Consider the following 18,509-nt stretch of genomic DNA (forward strand, 5'->3'; position numbering starts at 1 on the left):
TTCACCGTGTTAGCCAGGATGGTCTCGATCTCCTGACCTCGTGGTCCGCCCGTCTCGGCCTCCCAAAGTGCTGGGATTACAGGCTTGAGCCACCGCGCCCGGTCAGTAAATTAACTTTCAAGAAAGAAGATCTGATATTAAATGCTGCACAACGAAAGAGGAGAACAGTGAGGTAGACAAGGCCACTAGACTTGGCAACTAGGAAGCCAGTGAATATCTAAGAGAGCAGTTTCAGCACAGTGATGGGTGTTGGATCAGATTAGAGGGGGTTAAGGATAAGCAGTGGTGAGAAAGAAGTATGGGTCCTTCCTTCCTCTTGAGACTGTGTTCTTTTGACTTCCATGACACTGTGGTATCCTGATGCTATCTTTCTAGCCAGTCCTTTGTCTCCTTGGATTCCTCTTCCTATCCTCTTGAGGCAACTAATTTTACAAGGTTATATCGTTGATTCTTTTCTTTTCATCCATTCACCAAATATTTATTGGGATTTACTATGTGCCCTAAACTATGCCAGGCACTAAGAGAGTAAGTGATGAGCAAGACATAGTCAGAAGCCTACGTTCTAGTAAGGGAGAAGGACATTCATTTTAATCAACTGCATAAATACTCTGAAAGAAAAGCACACCGTGCTATGAGAACATGGGTCATGGGCCTCAACCTGGCTTGGAAGCTCAGGGGAGGTTTTCCTGAGAAAGTGATGATGTGGGCCTCCCCCTGGGACTGAGAGTAGTCTTTCCAGTTCCAGAGTGGTATGATCATCGCAAAGTTGCTTGGTTATTTCCATGAAAGAGGTCCCTGGGTTGAATCACCTTTTTTTTTTTTTTTTCTTCTTTTTGAGACAGAATCTCACTCTGTTACCCAGATGGAGTGATATGGCATGATCTTGGCTCCCTGCAACCTCTACCTCCCAGGTTCAAGCGATTCTCCTGCCTCAGCCTCCTGTGTAGCTGGAATTACACGTGCCCACCACCAAGCCTGGCTAATTTTTGTATTTTTGGTAGAGATGGGGTTTTACCATGTTGGCCAGGCTGGTTTCGAACTCCTGACCTCAAGTGATCTGCCTGCCTTGGTGTAATCCCAAAGTGCTGGGATTACAGGTGTGAGCCACTGCGCCCAGCCCCGCTCTTGAATATTAGAAAAGAAGGCAGAATAAATAATACAGAGAGAAGAGATTTCTAAAAACCATCTCTTTCAATTTGTTACTAAGGAAAATTCTTATCATTGATGACAAAGAAACAAACAGCTTAGGTATGAATTTAAAGAATTAGACCAAAACCAGAGCTTATCCTTTGAGAATGAATTGCAAGATGACAGAGATATAAAATGGTTCACTTGATAAATACAATTAATTCAAGATGGAGAAAATCTAAGGCACATACAATTTCTTTGAATTATCTTCTTTCCTTGACTGATATATACACATGACCAAATGTTAAAAACATTAAAAACACATATTTGCTGAAACTGTAAAGAATTAAAGACTTTCTGTAAAACATTTCAATCTGGTATGAGATTGGCAGACAGATGAATTATATCTGTATTTTAAGCTGCTTGCCTCTGAAACTCTGCCGATATTTTCCACCTCAGCCCTCAATGTTTTAATTAAAGATTGATTAATATTAAGAGGTGTCTTTCCTAAAGATGCTGACTTAGTAGTTGCCATTGTATGGTAACAAAGGAAGATAACATGGTCTACAATAAAAGCTAATTAGGCCAAAATCCCTGAGATCATTAGAGCTGATCTAATGGGCACTGAGAGGCTGGGGAAGTCACTGAGCTGGTAATGTCTTCTGGTTAATTCTGGTTAATGATTTGAAAATAATATTATTTTGTAGAGCATATAAGCCAAGGCCAAAATGGTCTCAGAAAAACCTGCTGGTTGTAGGATTCTGATAGAAATGCATAAATGAAAAAATTAATGAATAAACATGTATGTATATGTACGTGTACATAAAATATATTTTAAGCTGTGTTGAGTCATGACCTAAACTTGCCTATTATTGCCACTCTAGGGCTAGAAATAAGCCCTACACTATTGTTCCCACAAAAACTGCTCAGGAAGACTGTCCATCCACTTGTTTCATTGTTATCAAACTAATTTTACTTTATCCTCATAATTTCCATTTTTCCAATTTCCAAGAAGAAAAAACCAATCTTCTCTGGTGCTGGGCCTTAGATCAAGTCTTCTGGAGAATGATGAATGATGATTGCTAGTCACAAAGAGGAGTAACTGTTGTTATTAAAAAGATTTCACAGGCTCGATACAGTGGCTCATGTTTATAACCCCAGCATTTTGGGAGGCTGAGGTGGGCAGATCACTTGAACTCAGGAGTTCAAGACTAGCCTGGGCAACATGGTGAAACCTCGTCTCTACAAAAGATACAAAAATTAGCTGGTTTTGTGGTGGTGCATGCCTCTAATCCCAGCTACTTGCGGGGGTTGAGGTGGGAGGATCGCTTAAGCCTAGGAGGTTGAGGCTGCAGTGAGCCATGATCATGCCACTGTACTTCAGGCTTGAGTGACAAAGTGAGACCCTGTCTCAAAAACAAACAAACAAAAAACAAAAATGAAAAAAAATTCAAAATATTCTAATTTATATGTCTAGATAAGCTTCTTTTTTAAAAAAGCATATTATCATCTAGTGAGCTGAGCACCGAATATAAGTCTAATGCTTTTAGATATATCACTTCATTTAATTTTCATAAAAATCCTAAAGGTATGATTTACCAATACTTGTATTTTATAGTTAAAGTAAATAGGATTCAGAGAGGTTAAGTCATTTCCCTCAAGGTCACTCAGCTAGTAAATGATAGAGCCAGGATTCAAACCTGGATACTTGTGACTCAAACTTGTATTCAGTTTTTTTCACTACACTAAACTGTCAACTAATTGAGTAAGTACCAATGACTCTGTGCATAAAAAGTAGCACATTTCTTTCTTAGTTTTGCTCTCTTATACTGAAAAAAGATTGTGTTCCCTTAACATATACTAACTAGCAGAGAAGGAAGGAAGCCCAGAAGGAAGATGGAGAGCTGAGGAAATCAGGCTAAGATTAGAATTTCTTCAGGACACACAAGGATACATATCTCAAGTCTTGCAGAGTAGACAGCATTTTGAATCCTAGAGCTCACATGGTTTATGAGAAATAAAGAATGTTCATCCAGTCAGTCAAATATTCTCTCATCTCCAACTATGTATATACCAATATGCTAACTACATTAAGGGACACAAAAGTGAATTAACTGAGGGGATAGGACAGATGAATATAATCAGAAAATGTCAAAATTAGGTAGTATGTAATAAAAGTCAAGTGAGTTGTACATTGTAAATGATTAAGAGATCAGAAGTAGTGAGCCGGGGAGATCAAAAGCCTTTATAAGGCCAGGCATGGTGGCTCATGCCTATAATATAATCCCAGAACTTTGGGAGGCCGAAGTGGGCAGATCACCTGAGGTCAGGAGTTCGAGACCAGCCTGGCTAACATGGCGAAACCCGTCTCTAATAAAAATACAAAAAAATTAGCCAGGCGTGATGATGCGTGCCTGTAATCCCAGATACTTGGGAGGCTGAGGCAAGAGAATCACTTGAACCTGGGAGTCAGAAGTTGCAGTGAGCCGAGATCGCACCACTGTACTCCAGCTTGGGTGACAGAGCCAGCATCCATCCCAAAAAAAAAAAAAAAAAAAAAAAAAAAAAAAAAAAGCTTTATAAAGAAGTGGACTTGAGCTATGACTTCAGAAATCAAATACATAAAATGTATAAGGAGTGTCTGGGGTAACTGGATGTAGTGGATGGTCTATATAGGAAATGCAACTGGAAAGATAGTGGGGATCAAATATGTCCAAGACTGGAAACATAAAAATATGCTAGTTCTGAAGGATACCACCATTTATCAGATCAGATGGCCCTCGAATTGCTTTGGGGGAAGGATAAGTACTTACAGAAAGAACTGTGAATACAGACAGAAGGTCGGGAAATCATTTTGGAGACCCAAATTTTAGAGGGCTATAGCATAATTTATGTCTGTTTTTTTTTCCATAGGAACCATGTACATATATGCTAGCTATCCAATCACACTAGCTCTCTGCATTCTTAACAGAGGGTCCTTTGTTCCAAACAGTAAGGCTCAAAAGAAACAGAGTCTGATAAAATCACACTGAGATCAGTACTCCCAGCTGGTGCAAGGGCTAATGCCATTCCATAACACACCCTACAGGAAGCAGCCTGAGATACACAGCTGATTGATTTCCACAGCAGGAGCCTTGTGGCAGTGTGGGGTGGGGACTGGTCAGGCGTGGAGAAAATTCTTCAGTCGCTGACTCAGATTAGTTCCCCAAGATCCTGACTGCATCTGTATAAGTCACTCCCGGAAGCAACACTATTTCTTAACTAATTTTCTTTAAAGAAGAGGAAAACCACAGAAGCATTCCCAGGAAGTGGAACTATTTAATCAGTTAACTCTTACTTGTCATGGGATCTGAAGATGGCAAAAATCAAATTCCCTAGCTTTCTAGAAGTCAGCTGAATAATTCTTTCATTGTAAGGGGCCGTCCTGTGTATTGTAGGTTGTTTAGCAGCACTTACTAGATGCCAGTAGCAGCTTTTCCAGTCATAACAATAAAAAATGTCTCTGGGCCAGGCATGGTGGCTCATTCCTGTAATACCAGCACTCTGAGAGGCTGAGGTAGGCAGATCATTTGAGCTCAGGAGTTCAAGGCTGGCCTTGGCAACATGGTGAAACCCTATCTCTACAAAAGATACAAAAATTAGCCAGGCATGGCAGCGTGCACCTGTAATTCCAGCTACTTGTGGGGCTGAGGCAGGAGGATCACTTGAGACTGGGAGGTTGAGGCTGCAGTGAGCCATGATTGTGCCATTGCACTCTAGCCTGTGTGATGGGAGTGAAACTCTGTTTAAAAAAAAAAAAAAAAAAGGAGTGGCGGGAAGTGGGAGTTTCTGCAAAGCTTTGCTTGGTTGACAACCACTGGTGTAGCATAAACTTTGGTGCCAAACAGACCTTCCCAATCCCAACTCTAATATTTACTTGCTATGTGGCTCGAACAAGTTATTTCAACCTCTTCAAGTCTAAGTTTTATTATCTGCAAAATGGGATTTTAAACATCTGATTTACAGAGTTTTTTTCAGAGATCATTTAGACTCAGATCTTTCTTACCGCATTTACCACTACATCACTACCACTGTAATTCTCTGTATCTGTTTCCCTTACTATAGATGGTCTCTGACTTAACAATGATTTAATTTAAGATTTTTCTTTTTTTTTTGAGACAGAATCTCGCTCTGTTGCCCAGGCTGGAATGCAGTGGCATGATCTCAGCTCACTGTGAGCTCCGCCTCCCGGGTTCATGCCATTCTCCTGCCTCAGCCTCCCCAGCAGCTGGGACTACAGGCGCCCACCACCATGCCCGGCTAATTTTTCTGTATTTTTAGTAGAGACGGGGTTTCACCATGTTAGCCAGGATGGTCTAGATCTCCTGACCTCGTGATCCACCTGCCTCGGCCTCCCAAAGTGCTGGGATTACAGGCATGAGCCACCACACCCGGCCAACTTAAGATTCTTCAACTTTATGATGGTGAAAGTGATATGCCTTCAGTAGAAATCATACTTCAAATACCCATACAATCGTTCAGTTTCTCAATTTCAGTACAATATTCAATAAATTACATGAGTGAGTCAGCACTTTATTATAAAATAGGCTTTGTGTTAGATGATTTTGCCCAACTGTAGGCTAATGTAAGTGTTTGAGTATGTTTAAGGTAGGCTAAGCTGAGCTATGGTCAGTAGGTACATTAAATGCATTTCTGACTTACAGTCTTTTCGAGTTATGATGGGTTTATCCAGACATAATTTCACTGTAAGTCAAGGCACATCCATACACTGTTAACTAGAGACTATCTGAGACTCCAGTACCCACCACAAGGACTAGCACAGAGCAACTGCTCAGTAAGGATGGGTTAAAAGGAATATAGAATCATTTCCTTTTAGCCCCCATAAAACGATCCATAAACCATTACCATGTGTAGCAAAGATCCATATTTCAAACGACAGGACTCGTGGTAGAAAAATAGTTTATGACGTCCTAGAGAGTAAGTGTATCCTATTAACCTTCTGTAGCCAATAAGAGAGACTCATAGTTGAAAAGCACTTAGTGGTGGCAAAATAGGGAGGGTGCACATTCTACCCATAGCTGGGTTTTTCCAGCTGGGACAGCTGAGACTTGTGAAGAATCCATTCAGCAGGAGACAGCCCTTTACAGTGATGGTTTGGTGCAGTGACCTGACATGACTCCCTGTGGAACTCATTTTATTCCTAGTAAACCAGCAACTCTAACAATAAACGGCCCTTCAAAGAAACTCATCATACTTCCTAGAAGCTCACAGCTTATCAGCGAGCTTGAAAGTGCCCAGGATATTTTTCTGAAGCTCCAGAACTAGCCTAAGGCTGAGACCATTTACCATTCATTTCTAGGCACAGTGAGGATCAGTCCTGTTCTGCAAGTCTGTGCTTATCTCAACCACGTTGACTAATCAAATACTCAACGATCAATACATACAAGTTCTGCACAGGGTACATTCTGGTTTTTCTGGAAACATATTCCTTCTTTCTTATACAAATGATAAATCTTAGTTGTGAATGCTACATGCTGATATTGTATGTGAAGAATTTTAGTATCCAAATCCAACTGCTCAGTCCTTTTCTTTGGTTACAGATACATTTGTTGCTTTTTTTTTTTTTTTTGAGATGGAGTTTCGCTCTGTCACCCAGGCTGGAGTGCAGTGGTGTGATGTTGGCTCACTGCAACCTCCGTCTCCTGGGTTCAAGCGATTCTCCTGCCTCAGCCTCCTGAGTAGCTGGGATTACAGGTGCATGCCACCACGCCCGGCTAAGACGGGGTTTTGCCATGTTGGCCAGGATGGTCTCGATCTCCTGACCTCGAGATCCATCTGCCTTGGCCTCCCAAAATGCTGGGATTACAGGCGTAAGTCACTGCGCCCACCCCGTTTGTTGCTTTAAAATCTCACCTTGCTATCAAATTTCCAGACAGATTTATGTAAAATCTGTCAGTCCTTTCTTGATGATTTTACTACCTTCCATTCAATTTTACTACCTTCACTGGGGCATGAGGCTCCTTTAAGATGATGCGGTGGCTGCAAGCCTGGGATTTTGCTTGTGACACTGATATTTAAAATACTAACTGGTAATACTTTAAAAGGGAGCTGGAAAAGGTTCAACATGAAGCAAACTTAAAGGCCTTAAAGGCTCCTTCACCTTCTCCCCATCCAGTTGCTATGGTGGGGGTGGAGAGGATTATTACAGAGCATTGGAATTCTTTGTGGGGTGGGGAGGTGGGGGTGGTCACATAAGGGTTATAAATATCAGCAGCCAAACTCTTGGTTGGCTGTGGAGAACAACTGAGAGACTGTAGTCTCCCCTTAAAGGCACAGAACAAGGAAGCTCCCTGAAATATGTCCACAAAGGAAATTCCTCTTCTCTTTGGCAATGCATCATCAACCAAACACCTGCATCAACAACTGACAACTGTATGCAAATTCCAGCCAGGGAAAGTGACCAGGAGATATTAAAGCCAGACAGAGATTAAGACCAGCAAAAATAAAGAATCCAGGGCCTGGCTTAAAGGAAAGCTGACTTCGAAGTAGTTGTTGCCACTATACACAGTCATAATCAGATTATCAGAAGGCTGCTTGTTACATAAATATTTAACTAGTAACCTATTCCACCTGAATTCTAAGTTTCCCATGGATAGGTGGCAATTTCTTCCAGGGCTATAGTTATCAACAGAGGGTAGTAATTCTGCCTTCCAAGGAGACATTTTTAGTTGTACAACCGGGAAGTTACTAGGTCAGAAATGCTGCTAAAAAGCCTACAATGCACAGGACAGCTTCTCACAACAAAGAATTATCCAGTCCAAAATGTTGATAGTGGTGGGCAGAGGTGGTGGCATGAGTGGCTGCCTCTTTCCTCCCTACCCACCACCCAAAAATGTCAACAGTGCTGAAATTGAGAAATCCATTTTAGGATATTGTCTTTATTTCCTTGGACCCTAGTTCCTATTTGGAGTAGTTTTGTTTAAGGAAGAAAGCAAAAAACCAAGACAGGCCAAGGAAGGGTTAGTACAAGGTGGGGGTTGGCAGGGATAGAGGATTCCCACTCATCTTAGTAAAGCTGGGGAAACCTAAACCTCCAGGTGACAGACAGGTCATACCGAGTGTGATTTCCTGTCTCTCCAAGGGCAGGTAGATAATGCTAACCTCATTTGCTCTACCCTCTACTGACTCACTCTCAGGCTGGTGTACTAACTGCCAAAAACGTAGATGAGCTGATACTGTCTTTGCAATCATTTGAAAGAAAGGAGTAAACTGGCAGTCTTTCAACTCCATGCTGTGCCCTGTCTTCCAGGGCCTTTTCTTTTTCCTTTTCTTTTTCTTTTTTTGGAGACAGAGTCTCTTTCTGTCACCCAGGCTAGAGTACAGTGGCGTGATCTCGGCTCATTGCAACCTCTGCTTCCTGGGTTCAAGCCATTCTCCTGCCTCAGCCTCCCTGAATAGCTGGGACTACAGGCATGTGCCACCATGCCTGGCTAATTTTTGTATTTTTAACAGAGACAGGGTTTCACCATGTTGACCAGGCTGGTCTCAAACTCCTGACCTCAGGTGATCCACCCACCTCAGCCTTCCAAAGGGCTGGGATTACAGGCGTGAGCCACTGTGCCTGGCCTTTTCCAGGGCTTTTCTCATGTGCACATGAAGATGCCTAAGCTTGCTTTCTATGCGGCAAAAAAAATAAATAAAATAAATAAATAAATAAATAAATCAAAAGAAGGCGTTTATAAGACTTTCTTATTCTGTTTTCACAGTAGGAAAGCTAGGTCCCCCAGTAGAAACTTCAAGTACACTGAGACCCTGATCCTGGGCTCTGCTCAACCTGAATTAGTAATGAAAATAATCCTAAGGAAGCCTGATGCTGTACCTATTACAACCCAACAGCCCAGCCTCAAAGACAAGAAAGGAAAAGAGCAACTGGTTTGGGTGCTTTATATGCACCACTGGGTGAAGTGAACCACTATGAGAAACTCACAGACCCTAAAGCGGTCTGTGAGTCAGTTTCCCATTTTCCTTCCTTCTTCCCTCCCTCCCTCCCTTCCTCCCTCCCTGCCTTCTTTCCTTCCTCCCTCCCTTCCTTCCTCCCTCCCTTTCTTCTTTTCTTCTTCTTCCTCTTCCTCTCCTTCTCCTTCTTCTCCTCCTCCTCCTCTTCCTCCTCCTTCTTCTCCTCTTCCTCCTTCTTTCTTTCCTGCCTCCCTCCCTTCCTTCCTTCTCCTCCTTCCTTCTCCTTCTCCTCCTTCCCCTTCCCTCCCCCTCCCTTCTCCCTTCCCCTTCCCCTTCCCCTCCCTTCCTTCCTTGAGAGAGGGTCTCACTCTGTTACCCACACTGGACTATAGTGGCATGAACGCAGCCCACTGCAGCCTCAATGTCCTAGGATCAAGTGATCCTCCTGCCTCAGCCTCCTGTGTAAGCTGGGACCACAAGCATGTGCCACCATGCCTGGCTAATTTATTTATTTTTTGTAGAAGGGCCTCACTTTGTTGCCCAGGCTGGTCTCGAACTCCTGGGCTCGAGTGATCTGCCCACACTGGCCTCCCAGAATGCTATGATTACAGGCGTGAGCTACTGTGCCCGGCCCCACTGATCATTCTTATCACTGAGAGGTAGAATGCCAAGTCTGAAGCATGACCTGAATACACAGCAATATAAATACATATGAAAAATGAGTGAATGAAAGTGCATCCAGGTTTCTTGATAATGTTCACCAGTATGATGCCCAAACCATCAAATACTTTCTGAGCGAGAAGTCACATGGTTTTTGGGGGGAGCAGGGGGCAAAGCAGGGGTTGGTTTAAGATTCAGAATCATCTCAATTCAAGTAAAACCTACATAGGGAATTTCAAAATGAGGAAAGTCTCTTGTTATCATCAGAGACTTAATAGATTTTTTTTTTTTAAACCATTCCCAGGAAGGTCACTCTAGGGGAATTCTTTGGCTGAAGTTCCAGTGATAAAAAGGTCCTTCCTTTCTTGTTAGCCTCCTGTTAGACACATACAATTCCTTTTCCTCAATAACCAGAGACTCCCTTGTTCAGGAAAACGGAATTTCCTGAAGAGATTAGCCAAAGTCTTTTCTTTCCAGCTTTCTGAAAACAAGCTCAATTCTCTCATTAGTGATTTCTAGAATGGCTTCTTCCTTTCTACTTCCAACAGAGAGCTGAACCTGGTAAAGATTCTAACTCAGGAAGCCTAAGGTCTCTGTCTGGTTTGAGTGGAAAAGAACTCTCTTCTACTCCCATGTGACAGAATCTGGTCAGCCAGCGAGGACCTACTAATCATTCAGAAGCAACTGAGGGAAAGCCTTTCCTAGGAATAATGTATTTTAGTTTTCCACTTTCATTTAAGGAAGAAATAATTTTCCCCACAGACTGCAGATCCACGGATCTATCAGCACGATTGTACAGTCCCAAGTAAGACTAGGGGTTCTTCACAGGCCTAACTTATCTGTCTATTCTGACTATCTCCCATGAAGTGAGCTGGGTCAAAGCAGAGTTTCCATCTCCCAGATTCATATCCTCTTCTCTTATGCAGATTCTGTGCTAAGAGTATGATTCCATTAAAAAAAGAAAAAAGTTGAAAACTTACAGTTAATGCTGTTTTTAAAAATATTTATCTTCATCTTTGTTTTTTCCTTATTAAAAATAACTTGAATCTGAAAACAGAGTCATACTTTATAAATCTGGTCTGCTGCTGGAGTAAGGAAAGATTAATCTGTGGCTGGACTATAACACATTAACCCAGCAACTCAACACTCACATCATGAAAATGACTCAGTCCTCAGAATGGGTCCAAAAAGACCTTCCCTTTATGCGGCCTCCCGGGGACTATGGAACTGACACACAGAATTTTTCTCCTCTCATTGTTTTCACTTCCGATGAGCTCAGCATGAGTTCAGCCAAGAATATGCTCCTCCCCTCCTGACCAAAGACTTTTGCTGGGAGAAGGCAAAAACTCTTTCCAAAGCTTTTGACTTCCCTACAAGGTGGACAGGTAGAACAGGGCTTTTGATTTGCATCCCCAACTTGAGAGGGGATACTGATCATTTTATGGTAACTACCTACTGACTTGACAATGGACTACACACGGGACACTCCACCACCCTTCTCCCTTCTCCCACTCTTCTTCCAGGCTTGTCTTGTCAACACCAGTCCACTGCTGATGAAAACACTCTGCAAGAGCCCAGCCGATCAGTGTCCAGTCCCAGCCTTCACATCCAGAGTATCTGAGGTGGAAGGCTTATTTTTAGAAATCAGTGAAACGAATTTGGCTATGACAAGCAACTAAGTGCTATTCAACTCTGAGCACTATTAGGCAACATACTAGGATACAAATAAAACAAAGTAATGCCCAGTAATTTTTTGAAATCTTCCAGCAACATCAAAAGTCAGAATGTCTCTAGAAATCAAGGATTAAATGAAAAGGAAAAGATGACTTGTCCTCAAACCCAAACACTAATATGCCTGCATGTGGACTCTTTTGCATATTTTAGCTCATATCTAATGCAATTTTAACAGGTCTGTTTATCTCATTTTCTAGCTCAATGAAGATTAGAAGGGAGGAATAGACTACACAGACCAAATGACAGCAGTGACGAGTGATAGCCGTAAGAAATAATACCCAATATCATGGCGGTGGGCAGAAATCCTGAAATTACCTCTTCCTCTCCACACACACATGCACAGCCAATCCAACCAGTATAATACTATAGAGGCCCTAAACAATAACTTCAATATAGAAATCAAAGTGCACAGTAATTTGGGAATACTTAATACAAAGCAGCCCCAAATGTCTCTCACATCTTTCAGAATATCAATATCACCATAGTATAGAACAGTACAGCCATTTAAATAATGTTAACCTGTACTCATTAGAAAAAACTTATGCATAATACATATTTAGAAAATCAGGCAAACTGAGTTTAAAATAATTCCTATATAAACCAGAACCTGGTTAGATAAAACTATTTTGGAGCCTAAAAGGATAAGTTTCAGTTTTCTAAAAACTTCATTTAGTTGGTTAGATGGTGAATTCTAAATAGCCTGGATCCAAGTAAACTGGATAACTGAAGCATACCTGTAGAAGAAAGTCTCTGCTTTTGAGACACTTATAACAAAAGAGGAAAGAAAAATGTGCAACAGGGAAAGCCACACTACTACTAGAAAGGGAGTTTCTAAGAGGAATGCACTGCTTCACGGGTTTAAGTTTTCTCTACCTACCCTTTCCTTATCTGGGTGCCTCAAGAAACCCAAATATGATGACTCCTCTTGCTCAAAATTGTACTATCTCCAAACATGGTAAGAAGGCCTTCAGCCAATGTCACACTTTAGTGCTGAATTTCCCCCAAGCTCCTAGAGGGGCCCTTCTGAAACAGCCACGTTTTTGCACTTGGATCCTGTCTACAAAACTGTGATCTCTCTAGGACCATGTGGCTCTGAGCTGGTGTCAACATTACCTCTGCATTCATGTTTTTAAGACAACGCTGGCAAGCAAGGTCTCTGAGATCACAATTTTACTTTAATGGTGGGAGTATTAACTGTGTAAGTAGGAATAGTTAACTAGTGATGGAAACAAAGTGCTGGAAGTATCCTTTCCAAATCTGTTCCATGTACAGTGGCAGAGTGAGAGACTTTTAGGTATTTACAACAAAGAAAACTCTAGGGGCAAAAGGTTCATATAGTGAGAGCCAAGATCCAACAGATGTGCTCCTAACCCAGTAAATCCACACTTTTGGGTCATGTAATCATCTGTTACTTTAATTTATACTCACACAATCTCAGGACTGGAAATTTTGGCTCAGGCAAAGAATTAAAGTATTTTTGCAATTAAGGCAGTACTTCTCAACCACTCCTATAGGCAAAGAACTTGTACTCTTGAGGAGTCTGGGATGTATTATTAAGCTGCTTACTATATAAATGGGAGATTTATTTGAAGTGTCATGTTTTATTTTAATAATTAATGATAATTTTATGTTTTATTCCATAATATATCAAATATACATCAATATCCTCCCCTAAAATCTGTGTAAAAATAACACTTTACGAAGATGAGACTATGTTTAACTTAGGGCTTTTCATACCTCAATTTGAAAAACAGGGGGCTGAGTGCGGTGACTAATGCCTGTAATCCCAGCACTTTGGGAGGCTGGGGTGGGTGGGTCACTTGAGGTTACGAGTTTGAGACCAGCCTGGCCAACATGGTGAAACCCCATCTCTACTAAAAATATAAAAATTAACCAGGTGTGGTGGTGAGCACCTGTAACCCCAGCTACTCGGGAGGCTGAGGCAGGAGGATCACTTGAACGTGGGAGGTGGAGGTTTCAGTGAGCCCAGATTGCCCCACTGCATTCCAACCTGGGCAACAGAGCAAGACTCTCTCTCCAAAAAAAGAGAAAAGAAAAGAAAAGAAAAGAAAAGAAAAGAATAACAGAGACCTGAAGATACATTCACTGCTATTACAAAATCTGGTAATCTGAAATCTCAAGAAACCCTAAGAGGAAATTCTTAGAGTAAGAGATAAGACTTGGACATTTCTTTCTATATCCTTAATTGGTTATAAAGACTGAAATAAACTACAATAGAAAAATGCTCTGGCTGGGCTTGGTGGCCCATGCCTGTAATCCCAACACTTTGGTAGGCTGAGGTGGGCAGATTGCCTGAGCTCAGGAGTTCTGAGACCAGCCTGGGAGACATGGCAAAACCTCGTCTCTACAAAAAATACAAAAAATTAGCCGGGTATGGTGGCGCCTGTGGTACCAGCTACTTGGGAGGCTGAAGTGGGAGGATCGCTTGAGCCTATGAGGTCGAGTCTGCAGTGAGCCAAGATCGCACCACTGCACTCCAAGCCTGGGTGAGAGAGGGAGACCCTCTCTCAGACAAAAAAAAAAAAAGAAAAAAAGAAAAATGCTCAAACCAGTTTGCTCAGAAGTCCAAGAGACTATTTAGTCTTCAGACGGTGTGCTTTCATGGTGATGGAAGTGACAATAATAGAACTAGGGACAGAAGTTAAAATGTATACTCTAATGGTTTCCAAGTTACAAGCAAATAAATACATGTAAAAGAAAAAGAAAAACAAGGTTAAGACTTACTTTAAAATCTGCTAATTGTTGGTTGATGATTTCCACTTCGGTCCCCACTACCCACTGGAGGGCCTCTGCCTCCTCTGCTGCTGTGGTCGCGTCATTGAGTCCTTTCAATTTCCTGTAGAAGTCCTCTACACGGCCTAGTGTGAGTTCCAGCTGTTCCTGACGAGCTTTCCCCCTCTCTGTCAGTTTGCCACACTGTTTGTTCAGGGCTTCTAGCTCCCTTTTGAGACCTAACAAGTCCAGAGTCCCCTCTTCTTCTAGCATATGTCGACACTCCGCTTCAGAGGCCTCTATGTCTAATTTGAGGACCTGAATTTTGTTAAGGAATAGTCGCACATCCTCGATTTGGGACTGGAGGCTATCAGTGTCTCTGCCAACAGCACCCATGCCATCTAGCTCATCATCCAGGTCTGCCAATTGAGAAAACATCTCTCGTACCCGGCAGTGAAACTGGCCAATCCCCTCCAGCTTGTTTTCCATCATCACACAACCACTGTTCACTCTTTGCTTAACTTCGAGGAACTCTTGCTGGGTGACCTCAGCTTGATGGAGAAGTTGGGAAGCATCAGATCCATCTGGGGCATCTTCTACCAGCCCCTGAGTAAAGTTCCTCAGATAGTCTACCTGAGGCTCTAGGGCCTGCAGCACTTCCTGTTGAGCTCTTAGCTTCTCCAGGTTCTTGTTGCTACAGGCTTGAGAACCCAGAGCATCAAAGATCTCAAGTTGGTGTTTGGCTCCTTCAACCTTCTTTTCAATATTCTTAAAGCTTTCCTGGAACTCCTTGAGCCTCTGAGTCATTTCTTCGAGTGACCCTGTTTTGGCCTGCAGCTCTTCTGTGATAGCATCCATGTTCTGGTTGATCCCAGCCTTCTCATCCCGGATTCCATCCTCATCTGCTTCTGAAGAATTGATCAGAATGTCAGCAGCACTATTCAATATTTCCAGCAGGGAGCGGCGCTTCTCCACCTCACTCAGCATAGCCTTTGATCTCAGGAGACTGGACTCTAGCTGCACTGGATCCAGAGTGACTCGCAACTCAGACATCTTAGCTTTACAATCTTCTATCCATGGCACAAGGTCTTCCACATGCCACTGATATTTCTGAGCTTTCTGCATACAATCCTTGAGCCTGGATTGTCTGTCTGCAGTTTTTTTACTAAGCTCTTCCCAATGGTTTTTGAGCTCAACCAACTGGTTTTGTAGAGTCCTTTTCTCTTCTCCAGGAGGTACAGAAAGAAGTAGAGATTCCCCTTCAGCCACAATCACCTCATAGGAGCCACTGTGTTGATTAAGACTTTTCTGAAACTCTTCATTCTCCTGTAGCTGAGAATGTAACCGCTCCAATTTTGCAGAAATGGGGCAGTTTTTTGCTTGCTGGCTTTGTTTATCATCCAACCAGGTCCTCAGCTCATCAAACATTTGCTGGAACTGCTGGGTGCTGGCAAGAGCTGCCTGGAGTCTGTTCATGCGATCGGCTGAAATGAGAAAATAAAATTGAAATTAATAATGCCTGAACCCTGGCATTTAAAATGTTTGCTGAGAATATATGGTCTAATCTTAGGGGAAGGGAACTAATGTTACTTGAGGGCCTACCAAAAAGAGGCATATAATTAGGCTCCTTCATATACACTATCTTATTTAATCCTCATAGCAACCTTGTAAGGTGATCTAAGTAACAGAAGTAAACTTTGACTTCTAGCTGGTAAACGTGAAAGTCATAAACATTTTCAGAAAGATAAATAATAAATGAATGACACAATTTTTCTTCTACCAAGTTATAATAAGTCCAGAAGAGGATGGGTGCGGTGGCTCAAGCCTGTAATCCCAGCACTTGGGGAGGCTGAGGTGGGAGGATCAGTTAAGCCCAGGAGTTCAAGACTAGCTTGGGCAACAAAGCAAGACCTCGTCTCTACTAAAAATAAAAATAATCGCCGGGTGCGGTGGTTTAAGCCTGTAATCCCAGCACTTTGGGAGGCTGAGGTGGGCGGTTCACAAGGTCAAGAGTTCGAGACCAGCCTGGCCAACATGGTGAAACACCGTCTCTACTAAAAATACAAAAATTAGCCAGGCATGGTGGCACGTGCTTGTAGTCCCAGCTACTTGGGAGGCTGAGGCAAGAGGACTGCTTGAATTGAGGAGGTGGAGGTTGCAGTGATCCAAGATCATGCCACTGCACTCCAGCTAGGGTGACAGAGTGAGACTCTGTCTCAAAAAAAAAAAACAAAAAAAAACAAAAAAAAAACAGCTGGGCATGGTGGCATGTGCCTATAGTCCCAGTTACTTGGGAGACTGAAGTGGGAGGATCACTTGAGCCCAGGAGATTGAGGCTGCAGTGAGCCATGATCACACTACTGTACTCCAGCCTGGGTGACAGAGTGAGAACCTGTGTGTGTGGTGTGCATAATATTTAAAAAAAAAAAAAAGATTGGGTATCAATGAGAGTATATGTGGAACTCCACTTAGTACATCTATGGGGATGAATCTCTACTTGCTGGTTGAAATTTTATTAGAGCTTTTATCTTTAGGACTATGCTATGTAAACCTTCACATTTTGCAAGTGCTCACTGTGTAACAACCACAGCAGTTCTCATTGCAACTAGCAGAAGGAATTGGATTAACACCATTCTGAGCCTAAAAATTACGTAAGGGAATCCTAGATTCTTGGGACTACTCCTAACCCATTCCTTCTTTCTGCTTGCCTCTAATAACGGCAGAAGTATGTTCTTCACTCCAACTTACCTGCAAGGTCTTCTAAACCTTGGAGAGGCAGGGCAACTGTCTCCAAACGCTTCTTCAGTTCATCCTTGAGGTATTGCTCACCAATGAGCACTGAGAGTTCATCGCACAGTGTCTGAGCCTCCTTAACCTCGTGGTCTAACTGCTCCAAGTCAGATCGAATTTCACTGGTCTCTTCCAATTGCTGCTTTACAGCCTCTGGTTGGGTGCTGATAGCTGACTGGCCACTCAGCCGTTGTCCAACTGCCCTCACTTTCTCTGATAAGTCCTGGAGCAGTTCCTGGTACTGGGTGCTCTTAACAATAGCTTGGTCAATTTGGGTGGAACGGGAGTTGAGTTTGTCAGTCAGCTCAACCCATTTCTGATTGATGCTCTGGAGTTCTTTCTGTACTTGGCTGGTGGATAGAGAGACATCTCCAGGGCCTGTTAGGATGCCCTGAGCTGCCTCATTCAGTTGTTCATGCTGTTGCCTGCGTGCTTCAAATTCCTTTAACATAAACTGAAACAGAAATGACACCAAGATGTTTAGACAGGAAAAAAACAGATCTATCTAAAAGCAGTGTCAGGCCAGGCACAGTGGCTCGCGTCTGTAATCGCAGTGCTTTGGGAGGCCAAGGTGGGAGGATCACTTGAGGTCAGGAGTCCAAGACTAGTCTGGCCAATGTGGCGAAACCCCGTCTCTACTAAAAATACAAAAATTAGTGCGGCGTGCTGGTGAACACCTGTAGTCCCAGCTACTTGGGAGGCTGAGGCATGAGAATTGCTTGAACCCAGGAGGCTGAGGCTGCAATGAGCTGAGACACCACCACTGCACTCCAGCCTGGGCAACATAGTGAGACCTTGTCTCCAAAAAAGAAAAAGCAGTGTCAAAACAAAAACTGATTTTGGATTGTGCCAAATAGTGCCAACTACTTTAAAAAATAAACCAGAAAACTAAAGGACCGGGCTAGTAGGCTGAGGCAGTATCACTTAACAATTGCTTAATAAAAACTTACTTTGAAAGGCTCAGTGATTGTTCCTATTTTATTTCTTTTCCTTATTTGTCCTATTCTGTTTCAATGTCAGTTACTAAGGCCAGACATGGCTGAGAAATTAAAGTTGGCATTCATGTGCTTTGCCATGCAATACCCAAGCCTCTGAATAGGGAGTTCAGAACACTGGATCCCAGAGCCAGCTGTATTACTAGCTGGGCTTGCCATGTCAACTCTCAGTGTCTGTTTTTCTTAGTTTCTTTCTTAGAATTTGAAGAGCATATACAATCTGTATTTTATAATATAGCATAATTAGACAAAGAGCTTCTTTAAGGCAATGACTACGACTTTTTATTTCTTTTCTATCCCTTGCTGCTGTCATCAAAAAAGTTAAGATTACAGGATCTGGAGTCAGACTGTCTGTGTTCAAATCCTGGTTCTGTTACCTACTAGCTGTATGACCTTAGGCAAGATTTAATAAGTTCTCAAACCCCAGCTTCCTCATCTGTAAAATGAGGACAGTAGAGTACTTATTTTGGCTGTTATAAGGATTAAATGAGATAATTTATAGAAAGTACTCAG

General features: G+C 42.4%; 1 protein-coding gene across 1 annotated transcript in view; it reads right to left on the minus strand.

Annotated features, from left to right (window-relative positions):
• MACF1 (microtubule-actin crosslinking factor 1) overlaps positions 1 to 18,509 on the minus strand; it is a 459,246-nt gene that overhangs the window by 85,305 nt on the left and 355,432 nt on the right. The window contains exons 52-53 of the mRNA XM_011977683.1: positions 16,960 to 17,455; positions 14,224 to 15,695 (exon numbers count right to left, since the gene is read on the minus strand). Coding sequence (XP_011833073.1) covers positions 14,224 to 15,695; positions 16,960 to 17,455 — 1,968 coding nt within the window. The remainder of the gene's footprint in view (positions 1 to 14,223; positions 15,696 to 16,959; positions 17,456 to 18,509) is intronic.

This window comes from Mandrillus leucophaeus, unplaced genomic scaffold, assembly GCF_000951045.1.
Source record: "Mandrillus leucophaeus isolate KB7577 unplaced genomic scaffold, Mleu.le_1.0 Scaffold182, whole genome shotgun sequence".
In the NCBI taxonomy this organism is placed as follows: domain Eukaryota; kingdom Metazoa; phylum Chordata; class Mammalia; order Primates; family Cercopithecidae; genus Mandrillus; species Mandrillus leucophaeus.